The sequence below is a fragment of the Rattus norvegicus genome, chromosome 9, assembly GCF_036323735.1.
Source record: "Rattus norvegicus strain BN/NHsdMcwi chromosome 9, GRCr8, whole genome shotgun sequence".
NCBI classification, from domain to species: Eukaryota; Metazoa; Chordata; class Mammalia; order Rodentia; family Muridae; genus Rattus; species Rattus norvegicus.
In genome coordinates, this window is record NC_086027.1 from 64287257 (window position 1) to 64302013 (window position 14757).

At 37.4% G+C, this 14757-nt stretch overlaps 1 protein-coding gene across 11 annotated transcripts in view; it reads right to left on the reverse strand.

Moving 5' to 3' along the window:
* Boll (boule homolog, RNA binding protein) overlaps nucleotides 1-14757 on the reverse strand; it is a 128984-nt gene that overhangs the window by 61846 nt on the left and 52381 nt on the right. For 5 of the 11 annotated variants that reach the window (XR_001839681.3, XM_006244941.5, XM_039084086.2 and 2 more), the window contains 3 exons: nucleotides 14655-14702; nucleotides 13465-13593; nucleotides 6924-7022 (listed from right to left, as the gene is read on the reverse strand). Coding sequence is in view for 9 of the 11 variants with exons in the window: in XM_006244941.5 (XP_006245003.1) it covers nucleotides 6924-7022; nucleotides 13465-13593; nucleotides 14655-14702 (276 nt within the window). In the remaining 2 variants the exon portion in view is untranslated. Of the gene's footprint in view, nucleotides 1-6793; nucleotides 7023-12941; nucleotides 13003-13464; nucleotides 13594-14654; nucleotides 14703-14757 lie in introns of those variants that run through there. The other 6 variants (XR_005488953.2, XM_039084084.2, XM_017596602.3 and 3 more) reach the window with 5 other exon arrangements.

The window sequence follows — 14757 nt, forward strand, 5'->3', positions numbered from 1 at the left end:
CACTTAAGTATACTATCATATCATCTGCAAATCGTGATATTTTGACTTCTTTTCCGATCTGTATCCCCTTGACCTCCTTTTGTTGTCTGATTGCTCTGGCTAGAACTTCAAGAAGTATATTGAATAAGTAGGGAGAGAGTGGGCAGCCTTGTCTAGTCCCTGATTTTAGTGGGATTGCTTCAAGTTTCTCTCCATTTAGTTTAATGTTAGCAACTGGTTTGCTGTATATAGCTTTTACTATGTTTAGGTATGGGCCTTGAATTCCTATTCTTTCCAGGACTTTTATCATGAAGGGGTGTTGAATATTGTCAAATGCTTTCTCAGCGTCTAATGAAATGATCATGTGGTTTTGTTCTTTTAGTTTGTTTATATAATGGATCACGTTGATGGTTTTCCATATATTAAACCTTATCCCTGCATGCCTGGGATGAAGCCTACTTGATCGTGGTGGATGATTGTTTTGATGTGCTCTTGGATTCGGTTTGCCAGAATTTTATTGAGTATTTTTGCGTCGATATTCATAAGGGAAATTGGTCTGAAGTTCTCTTTCTTTGTTGGGTCTTTGTGTGGTTTAGGTATAAGAGTAATTGTGGCTTCATAGAAGGAACTCAGTAGTGCTCCATCTGTTTCAATTTTGTGGAATAGTTTGGATAATATTGGTATGAGGTCTTCTATGAAGGTCTGATAGAATTCTGCACTAAACCCATCTGGACCTGGGCTCTTTTTGGTTGGGAGACCTTTAATGACTGCTTCTATTTCCTTAGGAGTTATGGGGTTGTTTAAATGATTTATCTGTTCCTGATTTAACTTCGGTTCATGGTATCTGTCTAGGAAATTGTCCATTTCCTGCAGATTTTCAAGTTTTGTTGAATATAGGCTTTTATAGTAAGATCTGATGATTTTTTGAATTTCCTCTGAATCTGTAGTTATGTAGAATATGTAGTCCCTTTTCATTTCTGATTTTGTTAATTTAGACACACTCTCTGTGTCCTCTTGTTAGTCTGGCTAGGGGTTTATCTATCTTGTTGATTTTCTCAAAGAACCAACTTTTGGTTCTGTTGATTCTTTCTATGGTCCTTTTTGTTTCTACTTGGCTGATTTCAGCTCTGAGTTTGATTATTTCCTGCCTTCTACTCCTCCTGGGTGTATTTGCTTCTTTTTGTTCTAGAGCTTTTAGGGGTGCTGTCAAGCTGGTGACATAGGCTCTCTCCTGTTTCTTTCTGCAGACACTCAGAGCTATGAGTTTTCCTCTTAGCACAGCTTTCATTGTGTCCCATAAGTTTGGGTTTGTTTTACCTTCATTTTCATTAAAGTTTAAGAAGTCTTTAATTTCTTTTTTTATTTCTACCTTGACCAGGTTATCGTTGAGTAGAGCATTGTTCAACTTCCACATATATGTGGGCATTTTTCCCTTATTGTTATTGAAGACCAGCTTTAGGCCGTGGTGGTCTGATAGCACGCATGGGATTATTTCTATCTTTCTGTACCTGTTGAGGCCCGTTTTTTGACCAATTATATGGTCAATTTTGGAGAAAGTACCATGAGGAGCTGAGAAGAATGTATATCCTTTTGCTTTAGGATAGAATGTTCTATAAATATCTGTTAAGTCCATTTGGTTCATGACTTCTCTTAGTCTGTCTACGCCTCTGCTTAATTTGTTTCCATGATCTGTCCATTGATGAGAGTGGGGTGTTGAAATCTCCTACTATTATTGTGTGTGGTGCAATGTGTGTTTTGAACTTTAGTAAGGTTTCTTTTAAGTATGTAGGTGCTCTTGTATTTGGGGCATAGATATTTAGGATTGAGAGTTCATCTTGGTGGATTTTTCCTTTGATGAATATGGTGTTCTTCCTTATCTTTTTTGATGACTTTTAGTTGAAAATTGATTTTATTTGATATTAGAATGGCTACTCCAGCTTGCTTCTTCAGACCATTTGCTTGGAAAGTTGTTTTCCAGCCTTTCACTCTGAGGTAGTGTCTGTCTTTGTCTCTGAGGTGTGTTTCCTGTAGGCAGCAGAATGCAGGGTCCTCATTGCGTATCCAGTTTGTTAATCTATGTCTTTTTATTGGGGAGTTGAGACCATTGATGTTGAGAGATGTTAAGGAATAGTGATTATTGCTTCCTGTTATATTCATATTTGGATGTGAGGTTATGTTTATGTGCTTTTCTTCTCTTTGTTTTGTTGCCAAGACGATTATTTTCTTGCTTTTTCTAGGGTGTAGCTTGCCTCCTTGTGTTGGGCTTTACCATTTATTATCCTTTGTAGTGCTGGATTTGTAGAAAGATATTGTATAAATTTGGTTTTGTCATGGAATATCTTGGTTTCTCCATCTATGTTAATTGAGAGTTTTGCAGGATACAGTAACCTGGGCTGGCATTTGTGTTCTCCTAGGGTCTGTATGACATCTGTCCAGGATCTTCTGGCTTTCACAGTTTCTGGCGAAAAGTCTGGTGTGATTCTGATAGGTCTGCCTTTATATGTTACTTGACCTTTTTCCCTTACTGCTTTTAATATTCTTTCTTTATTTTGTGCGTTTGGTGTTTTGACTATTATGTGACGGGAGGTGTTTCTTTTCTGGTCCAATCTATTTGGAGTTCTGTAGGCTTCTTGTATGCCTATGGGTATCTCTTTCTTTAGGTTAGGGAAGTTTTCTTCTATGATTTTGTTGAAGATATTTACTGGTCCTTTGAGCTGGGAGTCTTCACTCTCTTCTATACCTATTATCCTTAGGTTTGATCTTCTCATTGAGTCCTGGATTTCCTGTATGTTTTGGACCAGTAGCTTTTTCTGCTTTACATTATCTTTGACAGTTGAGTCGATGATTTCTATGCAATCTTGTGCTCCTGAGGTTCTCTCTGCTATCTCTTGTATTCTGTTGGTGATGCTTGTATCTATGGCTCCTTGTCTCTTCCTTTGGTTTTCTATATCCAGGGTTGTTTCCATGTGTTCTTTCTTGATTGCTTCTATTTCCATTTTTAATTCCTTCAACTGTTTGTGTTTTCCTGGAATTCTTTCAGGTATTTTTGTGATTCCTCTCTGTAGGCTTCTACTTGTTTATTTATGTTTTCCTGCCTTTCTCTAAGGGAGTTCTTCATGTCTTTCTTGAAGTCCTCCAGCATCATGATCAAATATGATTTTGAATCTAGATCTTGCTTTTCTGGTGTGTTTGGATATTCCATGTTTGCTTTGGTGGGAGAATTGGGCTCCGATGATGCCATGTAGTCTTGGTTTCTGTTGCTTGGGTTCCTGCGCTTGCCTCTCGCCATCAGATTATCTCTAGTGTTACTTTGTTCTGCTATTTCTGACAGTGGCTAGACTGTCCTATAAGCCTGTGTGTCAGGAGTGCTGTAGACCTGTTTTCCTGTTTTCTTTCAGCCAGTTATGGGGACAGAGTGTTCTGCTTTCGGGCGTGTAGTTTTTCTATCTACAGGTCTTCAGCTGTTTCTGTGGGCCTTTGTCTGGAGTTCACCAGGCAGGTCGCTTGGAGCAGAAAAGTTGGTCTTACCTGTGGTCCCGAGGCTCAAGTTTGCTCGTGGGGTGTTGCTTATGAGCTCTCCATGGGGGCAGCAACCAGTAGGACCTGCGCCGCCCTTTCCAGGAGCCCCCGTGCACCAGAGTCCCAGATGGCGTTTGGTGTTTTCCTCTGGAGTCAGAGATGTGGGCAGAGTGTAGTCTCTTCTGGTTTCCGTGGCATGTCTGCCTCTCTGAAGGTTTAGCTCTCCCTCCCACGGGATTTGGGTGCAGAGAACTGTTTATCCAGTCGGTCCCTTCAGGTTCCGGAGGTGTCTCAGACGCAGGGGACCTGCTGCTCCTGTGCCCTTATCTACTGGAACCCAGAGGCCGTATACAGTTTCCTCTTGGGCCAGGGATGTGGGCAGGGGTGGGCAGTGTTGGTGGTCTCTTCTGCTCTGCCGTCTCAGGATTCCTTCCTCTAACTCCTATACTGTCTTTCAAAAGAGTAAACTATCCACTGTGGGTACTGGTAACCAAAACTGGTTCCTCTGCAAGAACAGTATATGCTCTTAACCCCCTGATCTTATCTCTCTAGCTCACATACTTCAGTTTTCCAAATGGTGAAAGCATCCAAATGTTTTTCTTCTAGCTTATAAAAGTTACATTGCTATGACTCATAGTTACCCAACTGTGCAGTAGTATATCAGAACTTTTACTACCAAGACTGACTTGGTACCTGTGATGATTTGGAATGTCAACTTGAAATATCCCAAAATCACCTGAGAAGGAATTCTCAATCAGGGATTGCCGACATCAGGTGGGCCTTTGGGCATGTTTGGGGGAATGTCTTGGTTATTATCTTACCTAGCCTACTGTGGGTAGCACCATTGCCTGGTCAGGGGTACTAAACAAATAGAATGTAAGGATGCAATTGTTCTCTATTTATTCTTAATAGTGGATGTGATGTGAAAAGTTGCTTAAGTTTCTGAACTGACTTCCCTGAAATGATGGGCCATAACATGCAACTGTAAGCCCAATAAACCAATTTCTCTTTAAGTGTCCTTTGTCAGGGTATTTTATCATAGCAATAGAAAGAACATCAGCCCAGTAACCATTGATCACTGCGCTGGTTAGTTTTAAGTGCCAATTTGATACTACCTAGAATTGCTTGGGAATTCTACATAATCAGGCTGGCTGGCGGGTATGTCTATGAGAGATCTCTTTGGTTGTTATTGATGCTGGAAGACCCAACCCATTGTGGGTGACACACTTTAGGGGCTTATCCTTTAACTGTACAAGAGGGAAGAAAGTTAGCTGAGCACCAAGGATATGCTTATTATCTCTTTGCTTTTGACTGTGTCATATAACTAACTAGCTGTTCCTGCTTTGTCTTCCTCATAGCAATGGACTGTAACTTGAAATTGTATATGTCAAATGTACCCTTTCTTCCCTAAACTGGTTTTTGCTCAAGTATTTTATTGTAGCAACAGAAATGAAACTAGAACACAAGTCTTCTCATCAGTTGTAAAAGTGACCCATACTTACAAAAACAAAAGAATCAAAAGACTCTAACTAAAAAAAAAAAAAAGATACTAATGTTTCCAGGAAAAATTTACATAGGAAGAACACAGCTGATATTTCAAGTGCCAACTAATATTTTTAAGTTGGTTTAATATGACTTAGAAAAAAAGAGGTCTCTAATAATGCAGCATTTGCATTTAAGATTTCTGTGTTTATAATATGAATATGGTACAAACAAAAGTGGATATCTTCTTTTCCACAGTAAAACTTGTAAAGTGAAGCACTGTTGTAGTGTTCTACACAACTATGGAATAGTACTCGAGTTTCTGTTCCAGTGACAGTTTTTTTTTACTGAGATCACTAAATTACTAAAGAATAATTAATTATGTAATGCACAGGGCACTCTACATTGAAATTTTTGATTATAGTACCTTGGTGGCAGAGTACTTGCCAAGATATATGAGACTCTGGGATCAATGTTTGGCACCACCAACAAATTTTGGGTATAAAACACATAGGAAATTCTACCTTTTATTGAAACACAAAAGGTTTAAAACTTCTTATACAATAGTCCTGCATTCCAGGTTTGATTTTGAAAATTTATTAAATTTTTTCCAAGTTCAACAAAAGTGTAATTCCTATATCACTAAATAAAAGAGTAAGACAGGTTTCTATGTACAATTTCTGGTGTTGCTTACTTAGAAATCTAAGACAACTTAGACATGTGCATACTCTTTAAGCAGAAAAATCAAACTTTAAATGAACATCTTATTACAATTTGGCACTATATTTCCTATTTGTGTTATTATTTAAGCTACAATTTCAATTATTTTAAGCCTATCTATGCCTCCCTTCTTCTCTCACATACATATCCAATGCATCCAGATTTACCATTTATCGATGCTGCTGCCAATATCAGTGGAAGTTTGCTTTTGAAGATGTTTCTTACAATACTGAAAATGAAGCCTCCATAATGAGGCTTACTAACACTTTAGATTTTAATGTGAACTCAAACTTGGGGTTTTATTTCATATCTGCAGTTCATAGAAGGAAATAAAGGGATGCTGTGTGTAGTCACAGCAGTGAGTGGTTATGGTACAGGGCATGAGGGGATAGAGTTCAACACATACGATGGATCAGGCTCATAAATAGGAGTATAAAATAGCTATTCTCCTTCATTTTATCACAGAGTATACTTCCTTATTCCATTAAACTAAGATGTACAAAAAATTCATATCACCAGCAAAACAGTTAATCAATCTGCAATTCTTTACTATGATGAAGGCCAGTTTTCTAACATGATGATCCTGAGCTTCCCTAAGAAACCCAGAACAAAGGAAGAAAACGTACTGCTTCACAGCAGATGACCAAAATATAGGAACTATACACATGGATCTAATTAGATTGTTTACTTGGGTGATAGAACATTCTTTGACCAGAAATGATTCGACCTACACAAATATATTCTTGAGAGGCATGAAGTGGAGATGACTAGCTCTTTCACCTTCATACAGATGCTGTATTACTGACACAGATAGTCCTAGGTGCTATACCTAGGACAGAAAACTCAGACATAAGAAGTAGATTCAGGGGCTGAAGGAAGAGATCAAAAGGGAAGGAGGATTCATTGGCATGAGAACAGAGTCTGTATTTGAGGTGATGAAAAAGGGTAGAAGTGTTGATAATTTTTATAGTGCTGTGAATATAATTACAGACACAAAATGTTAAAATGGTAAGCTTAAGTTTATGTATCTCTATATCACAATAAAACACATTAACCATGAGGGATTTATAATACTTCAAAAATAGTTAATAGAAATTGTTAATTTAGAATTTATTTCCTCCATATAAAATTATTCACTAATTTTTTACTTTTGATCATAGATGGGAAAAAAGTGTCCAGAGCATAATGGAAAAAAACAGAAAAACTCAAAATGAACTCCTTACTTTAATTGGCTCAGGCTGCATCATAGGTGCAGGCATAGCAATGGCACTTGAAGCATAAACCTGGTGATATGCTGCTTGAACTCCATGGTCAGAATAAGGCTGTTACAAAAGAGGCAGTGAGGAAATAAGAGGGGAGAGAATAAAAAAAGAAGTGTTACTTTCATTTATTAAAATACTTATGTTTTCCACCACATACAAAACCTCATTCACCATGTTTAATCAAGTTATAGTCTGATCAAGAAACAGAATTACTCTAAATCTTCACATATCCTGTGAATCATATATATGATGCATGGGGAAAAATGAACACTCAATTATACTTAAGAAAGCTGATGAGGATGGTAATCAAAAATTTCCTAGAGGCACTGATGTTCAATTTAAAAGAACTGGGAACACAGTGAGGGACAGTGTGATTAAATTGGAGGTAAGTAAGAAGACACTTCTTTTGGGAGACCTATGTAAGTTATTTGGTAAGCTGGAAAGAAAATTATAGGCTGAAGGGAAAAATTAGCCTGGAGAGCAATAAACAGAAGGCAGATACTTTAACAGTATATTTAAATGATAATAAATGCTGGTAAGGATGTGGAGGAAGAGGAATCATTTGTTCTGTTTGTGGTAGTGTAAACTGGTACTGTCACCATGGAAATTAGTATGAAGGCTTCTCAAAAAATTAAATACAGAATTACCAGAAGACTCAGCTATATCAAATCCTGAACATCTATCTAAGGGAGTCTATAACCTACACAGGGATACTTGCATACCCATGTTTATTGTTGGTCTATTCATAATAGGAAGGAGATATAATCAATGTAGTTATCCATCAACACATGAATAGATTTAAAATATCTAAAATATACTATCAAATTATTGAATTTAAATATTTTTAATATCCTGTCTTCAAAACCTGATTATATATATGATATATATATTTTTTTTTTCTACTTATAGGGCATCTTGATTTGTTTTTTTCCCATTTCAAGTGCTCAATTGCTATATGTAGCTAGTGACTATTATCTAGGATACCGCAGTACAAAAATCAAACATGAGGTTGGCTTTAAAATTATGGATAGGACAACATCAAACTGAATATTTAGGGTGAAAGATCGAAGAGCCAAACATGAAATTCTGGGGAGCCAAAGTTCAGCCACAAAGGAAAATAAAAGCTGGTAAAGGAACTCCAGCAGAGGGCAGTACTGTGTGTGCAAACACAGGTCCTACACAGACATAAAATATGTACATTGTTCCTGAAGGCTTAAGGAAGGAAGGACTAAGGACGTTAAATAATTCCCTTAAGAATCAGAGTTATCAGGGAAATGGAAATCAAAACAACCCTGAGATTCCACCTCACACCAGTCAGAATGGCTAAGATCAAAAACTCAGGTGAGAGCAGATACTGGAGAGGATGTGGAGAAAGAGGAACACTCTTCCATTGCTGGTGGGATTGCAAGCTGGTACAACCACTCTGTAAATCATTCTAGAGGTTTCTCAGAAAATTGGACATAGTACTATCTGAGGACACAGCTATACCACTCCTGGTATAGCTCCAACATATAACAAGTACACAGGCTCCACTATGTTCATAGCAGCCTTATTTATAATAGCCAGAACCTGGAAACAACCCAGATATCCTTCAACGGAATAATGGATACAGAAAATGTGGTCCATTTACACAATGGAGTACTACTCAGCTATTAAAAATAATGACTTCATGAAATTCATAGGGAAATGGATGGAACTAGAAAATATCATCCTGAGTGAAGTAATCCAGTCACAAAAGAACACGCATGGTATGCACTCACTGGTAAGTAAGTATATATTAGCCCAAAAGCTCGGAATACCCAAGATGCAATTCACAGACCACAGAAGCTCAAGAAGAAGGATGACCAAAGTGTGGATGCTTCAGTCCTTCTTAGAAGGGGGAACAAAATACTCATGGGAGGAAATACAGGAAAAAAGAGTGAAGCAGGAACTGAAGGAAAGGCTATCCAGAGGCTGCCTCACCTCGGAATCCATCCCATATGCAGCCATCAAACCCAATCACTATTGCTGATGCCAAGAAGTGCTTGTTGACAGGAGCTTGATATACCTGTCTCCTGAGAGGCTCTCATAGAGCCTTACTGATACAGATGAGGAAGCTTGTAGCTAACCATCGGACTGAGCATGGGGACCCTAATGGAGGAGTTAGAGAAAGGACTGAAGGAGCTGAAGGGGTTTGCAACCCCATAGGAAGAACAACAATATCAACCAAACAGACCCCCCAGAGCTCCCAGGGACTAAGCCAACCAAAGAGTACCCATAGATCCAGCTGCATAAGTAGCAGAGGATGGCCTTGTTGGGCATCAATGGGAGAAGAAACCCTTGGTCCTGTGAAGGCTTGATGCCTCAGTGTAGAGGAATGCCTGGGCAGGGAGGTGGGAGGGAGTGGGTGGGGGAGAACCCTCATGGAGGCAGGGCGTGGGAAAATGGGATAGGGGGTTTCTGGAGGGGAAACCAGGAAAGGGGATAATATTTGAAATATAGACATGAAAATATCCAATAAAAAATGGAAAAAGAAAAAAAGAATTACACTAAAGTGGCAAAGTTGTGAACCAATGGAGAAATTGACTTAAAATACAAGAGGGGAAAAATAGATCATAGTATAAGTTGAGATCCCTGAAAGGAATAAAAGTGGAGGTTTCCAGGGCTTAATAGGTAGAAACAACCTTGGACAAGACCAAGCTACCAAAGAAAAATGAAAAACATAAGCTGGATTAGGACCTCTGTAAGTTTATGTTGGGAGTTGGAGGCTATGTTGGTTTCTATGAACTGGTTTCAATTTTTATGAGAGGGAAAGCAAAGTTGTATTATAAGAGTGAAAAGTAGGGAGGAGACTGGAACGAAAAGGAGGAAGAGACAGGAGAGAGAGGCAGAGAAGCCGTGGCAGGACAATATGGCGGGTGATGTTAAGATTCCACTCTGTGTATTTACAGGTTGTTATTAGTGTTCTTAAGGGAAGGCTAGTACTGGGCTTTGTATGTTTAGGTGAGCAATTATGTCTTATCAATTTGGGTCAAAGGTTAAAAAAGGAGTGAAAAGGGGAGTCTGCAGTAGTAAAGGCATGGTAGAAGTTCAAAGTGGTCATTGAGACACATCACTGAATGCATTCATATATTTGATTTCTTTTTAGGAAACTTAAACATAACATTAACAATAAAAGCCCTGCAAGTTTTAATTATGTGAAAAACCCACTTAACTTGTAAGCCATTACATTTTATTTATTAAATTATATATTAGTAAGAGTACATATTCTGCTGGAAACAGTACCAAAATAAAAGAATACAGATGTAATTAAGTATAAGCTGCTTAGTCACAGCAATAACTTTTAGAAAAAAATCTTATTAGATTAAATAAGGAATGACTACATACTGGCCATAAGTACCTCATACTAATAATTAGAAATATGGGTTAAAGCCCAAAGTAGATTTTTGTGAAAATCTAATGTAAAAACAGGTATTGAGGGTAGGGTACAGGACTGAAGTCTTGAGGGCCAGCAGAAAGAATGAAAACAGGCAACCGCAGGAGGTAGGAGGTAGGGAGACCCTCTAGAACGTACCAGAGACCTGGGAGGTGAGAGATACTCAGGACTCAGAGGGAGGAACTTTAGATGAAATGCCCTACAATGGGGAGAGGGAACTTGTAGTGTCCACCTCCAGTAGAAAGGCAGGGCAGAAAATGGAGGGAAGGGGTTGCCATCCCACAGTCAAAAACTCTGACCCAGAATTGTTCCTGTCTTGAAGTAATTACAGGGACAAAAATGGAGAAAAGCCTGAGGAAAAGGAGGTCCAGTGACAGGCCCAACTTGGGATCCAGTTCAAGGCCTGACACCATTACTGATGCCATGGTGTGCTTACAAACAGGAACCTATCATGAGGGCCCTCTGAAAGACCCAACAAGCAGCTGAGTCAGATGCAGATATTTACATCCAGCCAATGGACAGAAGCTGGTGACCTCTGTGGTTGAATTAGGGAAAAGCTGGAAGAAGCTGAGGAGGAGGGAGATCCTATAGGGAGACCAGTAGTCTCAAGTAACCTGGACCCCTGGGATCTCTCAGACATTGAACCACCAACCAGGCAGCATACACCAGCTGAGATGAGGCCCCCAACACATACACAGCAGAGGAATTCTGGGTCTGAACTCAGTCAGGGAAGATGCACCTAACCCTTGAGAGATTTGAGGCCCCAGGGAGTGGGGATGGCTGGTGGGTTGGGAGGATGCCTGGGGACATCCTCTTGGAGACAGTGGTTGGGGGGAGCAGGTGTGGGATGTGGAACAGTCAGAAGGTGGACCTGCAGGAGGATAAAGCCTGGACTGTAAAAAAAGATTTTAAAGAATTATTTTTTTTACTTTATTCCCACATCTATGCAAATCAGAAAACAAGAAAATATCACAAGACAAAGTTCTGAAATTTCATCATCAATTAAATTCGAACGTGTCTATGGGTTTCAAATCACGAACCATTTATAATGTGTACCTCTGCTGTATAATTTGGACAAACTTAAAAGAGGATTCTGAGGCTTTTACTCACCAAGAATAAGGATTTCCCTAGATGTCAATGAAAAAATGACCTAAAGAGTCTCAGAGGCCAGTAGGTTCAGGCCAATGTAAAAATAAAGATCTAATTTTATAATGCTTAATAGTCATGGAGGGGAATATAATGTCTACATTACTTTTTCTGTCTACTCTGTAGACTTTTAGCAGAATAACATTGCCAGAGGTGAAACAGGGTGAAGGTTAGTCTAAGTACTGATTGATGCATCTCAATATGGAGAACCTATAATAAGGAGAGAGTGAACTAGGAACTAAGATGATCACCAGCAAGGATATGGACAAAAGGGAACCCTTTGATAATATGGAGTGAATAAAAATCAAGGTAGTTATTATGCAAAACAGTACTAGGTTTCTAAAAAATACTATTATATGATTCAGCACATCTGTGCTTTTGGATACACACACATCACATACATATATTCATACACATGTAACACACAGATACACACATGCAAAGGAAATGAGCCAACTTGTCAGAGATTTATCTGAACTCTTAACATTGCAGCATTATTCATAATAACAAAGGAGTGGAAAATGTAGCTTAGTGGTAGAATACTTGCTCAACAGTATAGAAAGCTTGGGTTTGTTTCTCAGTATCAACAAAACAAAACAAAACAAAAACCAAAAGCAACAAAACCCCAAAGACCTATATTCTATATTCTTATTTTACAGATAGCAATGCTAATAGTCAGCTTTAGTGTTCATCAGTGGGTGGAGATAATGTAGAGTATTATAGCAGAGTAACACAGTCTTAAACTAAAAGGAGGAAATTCTGTCAGTTATGACATCACAGATAAACCTGGAGGACATTATACCTTGAAATAAGCCAGGCACAGAAAAATAAATATTTTTCAACGCTCCTATGTGGGGTCTGAAAAATCAAACTCACAGAAGCAGAGATTAAGACAGTGCTTTTCACAGGTGGGGAGAAAGCTGAGAAGATGTGGTCAAATGGTAGAGTTATAGATTCAGATAGGATAGATGTTTTCTATCTATCCTATAGATAAAGAGTCACTGTACAGCATGGTGACTGAGGAAATAAGAATGGGTTATAAAGTTGAAAATTGCTGAGAAACTGTAAATGTTTTCACTACAAACAAAAACCTAAACAAGCCCATGAAGAGATGAATTACATTGACTGTGGAAATTAACTTAGAATATATACAATTACAAAGTATCATGTAGTTCATAAATATTTATAGTACAATTTTCTACTCAATTACATTTCACTAAATCTGGAAAATAGGAAACACAAAAAAGTAAATGGGGGATGAGACAAAGAATGAAGAAATTCTAGTAAAAGTATGAAGAGTAACAACGCTAAGATCTAACTGTGGAAATTACTGTTCCAGGATAAAATTATGTTATAAGCTTTAGTACTAGAAAGAGAACAAAAGAATGCACTCAGCGAGATGCTGATTGACAACATACCGTCTCATCTGCATGGTTCTTGCACATGGATGACGCTATTAGTGACACACCGAGGATATAACTTAAAGACAGTGAAGATAGTATTTGTAATTTATAGTTGATTTATATTATAGGAAGATTTTTAAATTTTACATTGGTTTAAAGATTCTATGCTTTTAACTGACAGAATTATTGGCAACAGTACAAACTAATAAGAAAATAAGAAGGTGCAAATATGTGACACATTAAAACTTTGAAAGAAACTTGGAATGTGATTCAGAAGTAGTTACTGAAAAGTTCTAGGATAAAGGAACACTCTTAGAATAAAAATGGTAGATATGAATAAATCAGAGAAAACAGTTTTAATAATGAGCTTCAACAAATTAAAAAAGGTCTAAATATTAACAAGGTAGTTATAACCAATCACTTTACCACGAAGCTGGGAATGGAAGCTTAGTTGCTGTGCATTTTCCTAAGATCTATAGGACCTTGGGTTGAACTCCTAACCCTGAGCAGATGAGAAACATAAAGGACAAACATGTACCTCTGGAACTGAAGCTTCCATCAGAGACAGTGGAGGAGGGACACAGCCTCCATCTTGTGCAATCTCTACTGGTTGATAAATAACCTCAGAAGGTTGCAGATATAGGAATGGAGCAGAAGAAGCAGGGGACTAAAACACAAAGTGATCATTGTTATTCAAATATACCATAATGACTTACCCTAAAATGAAAAATGTTATTTGCTGCCTATTTTCCTAAAATTATTTTTCAGGGATAGTATAGAATTGTCTTAGAAACAGACAAGAAAATTTGAGTTGTCATATATTTCAGCTGTATGGATATTATTAAGGATATAATTATTATTATAGATATTTTTTAATGGTAAGTAGTGAATGTTTTTAAGTGCTTCAGAACCTCATACATAAACAGAGACAATAGTTGTAGGTATATCACCATTAAAAATTGTAGTAATAAGTCCAATAATATTTAAATTGGTGGTGTCTACCTTCAATTTTGTAACTTCACATAGGTGTAAAATTATACCACTAAATATTTTTTGGTGGAATACTATTTCTTAGAAAAATTTTGGAAAATAATAATTTCAGATTTTATAGTATTTTGTATTTTAGGAGTGTTCAACCAGTAATAGCTATGTAAATATTCCCAAATTCCAAAATATTGAAACAGTTTTTAATATTTTGCTTTAATAATTTACCTTTATTAATTATATAACATTTAAACCATATACAATTTATAATATAAAATCATATATAATAAAGTATAAAATATAATTGTAAAATTAAATTATAATAAAATCTAATAATTTAATATTAAAACTGAAGCAATTCATATACCTAAATGGTTCTTATTTAGGAGTGTGAGATAAGCTAAGAAAAACCTGAAGTGAAGCTAGAAAAATGCCAACATTTCCAATACTAAAAATGCACAATTTTTTCATGTTTATGTAGCACTTCTTTATAAAATGTTTTCCACAAACATGATCTCATTTCATCTTTCCAAAAATCATGGAAGAAAACTTAGAATGCTATAACATCACTGTATCAATTTTACAAATGAGGAGATGAAAATGTAACAGTTAAAGGAGTCATAGCTAATAAATAAAGGAAGAAGGCTATAAACCTAGTTACCATGACTTGAGTTTTCAGGGATTCTTAATACAAATACAGTGAAAAGAAAGACTGAAAATTAGATACTGGAGGTTGATATTTACCTGGGGAACCCCCCACTGCCATTGCCCTGGTATACACTGTGCTGGGGCCTAAAATGAAAAACAGCCAACACTCACATAAGTTACAAACAAGGGTAGAACGGAC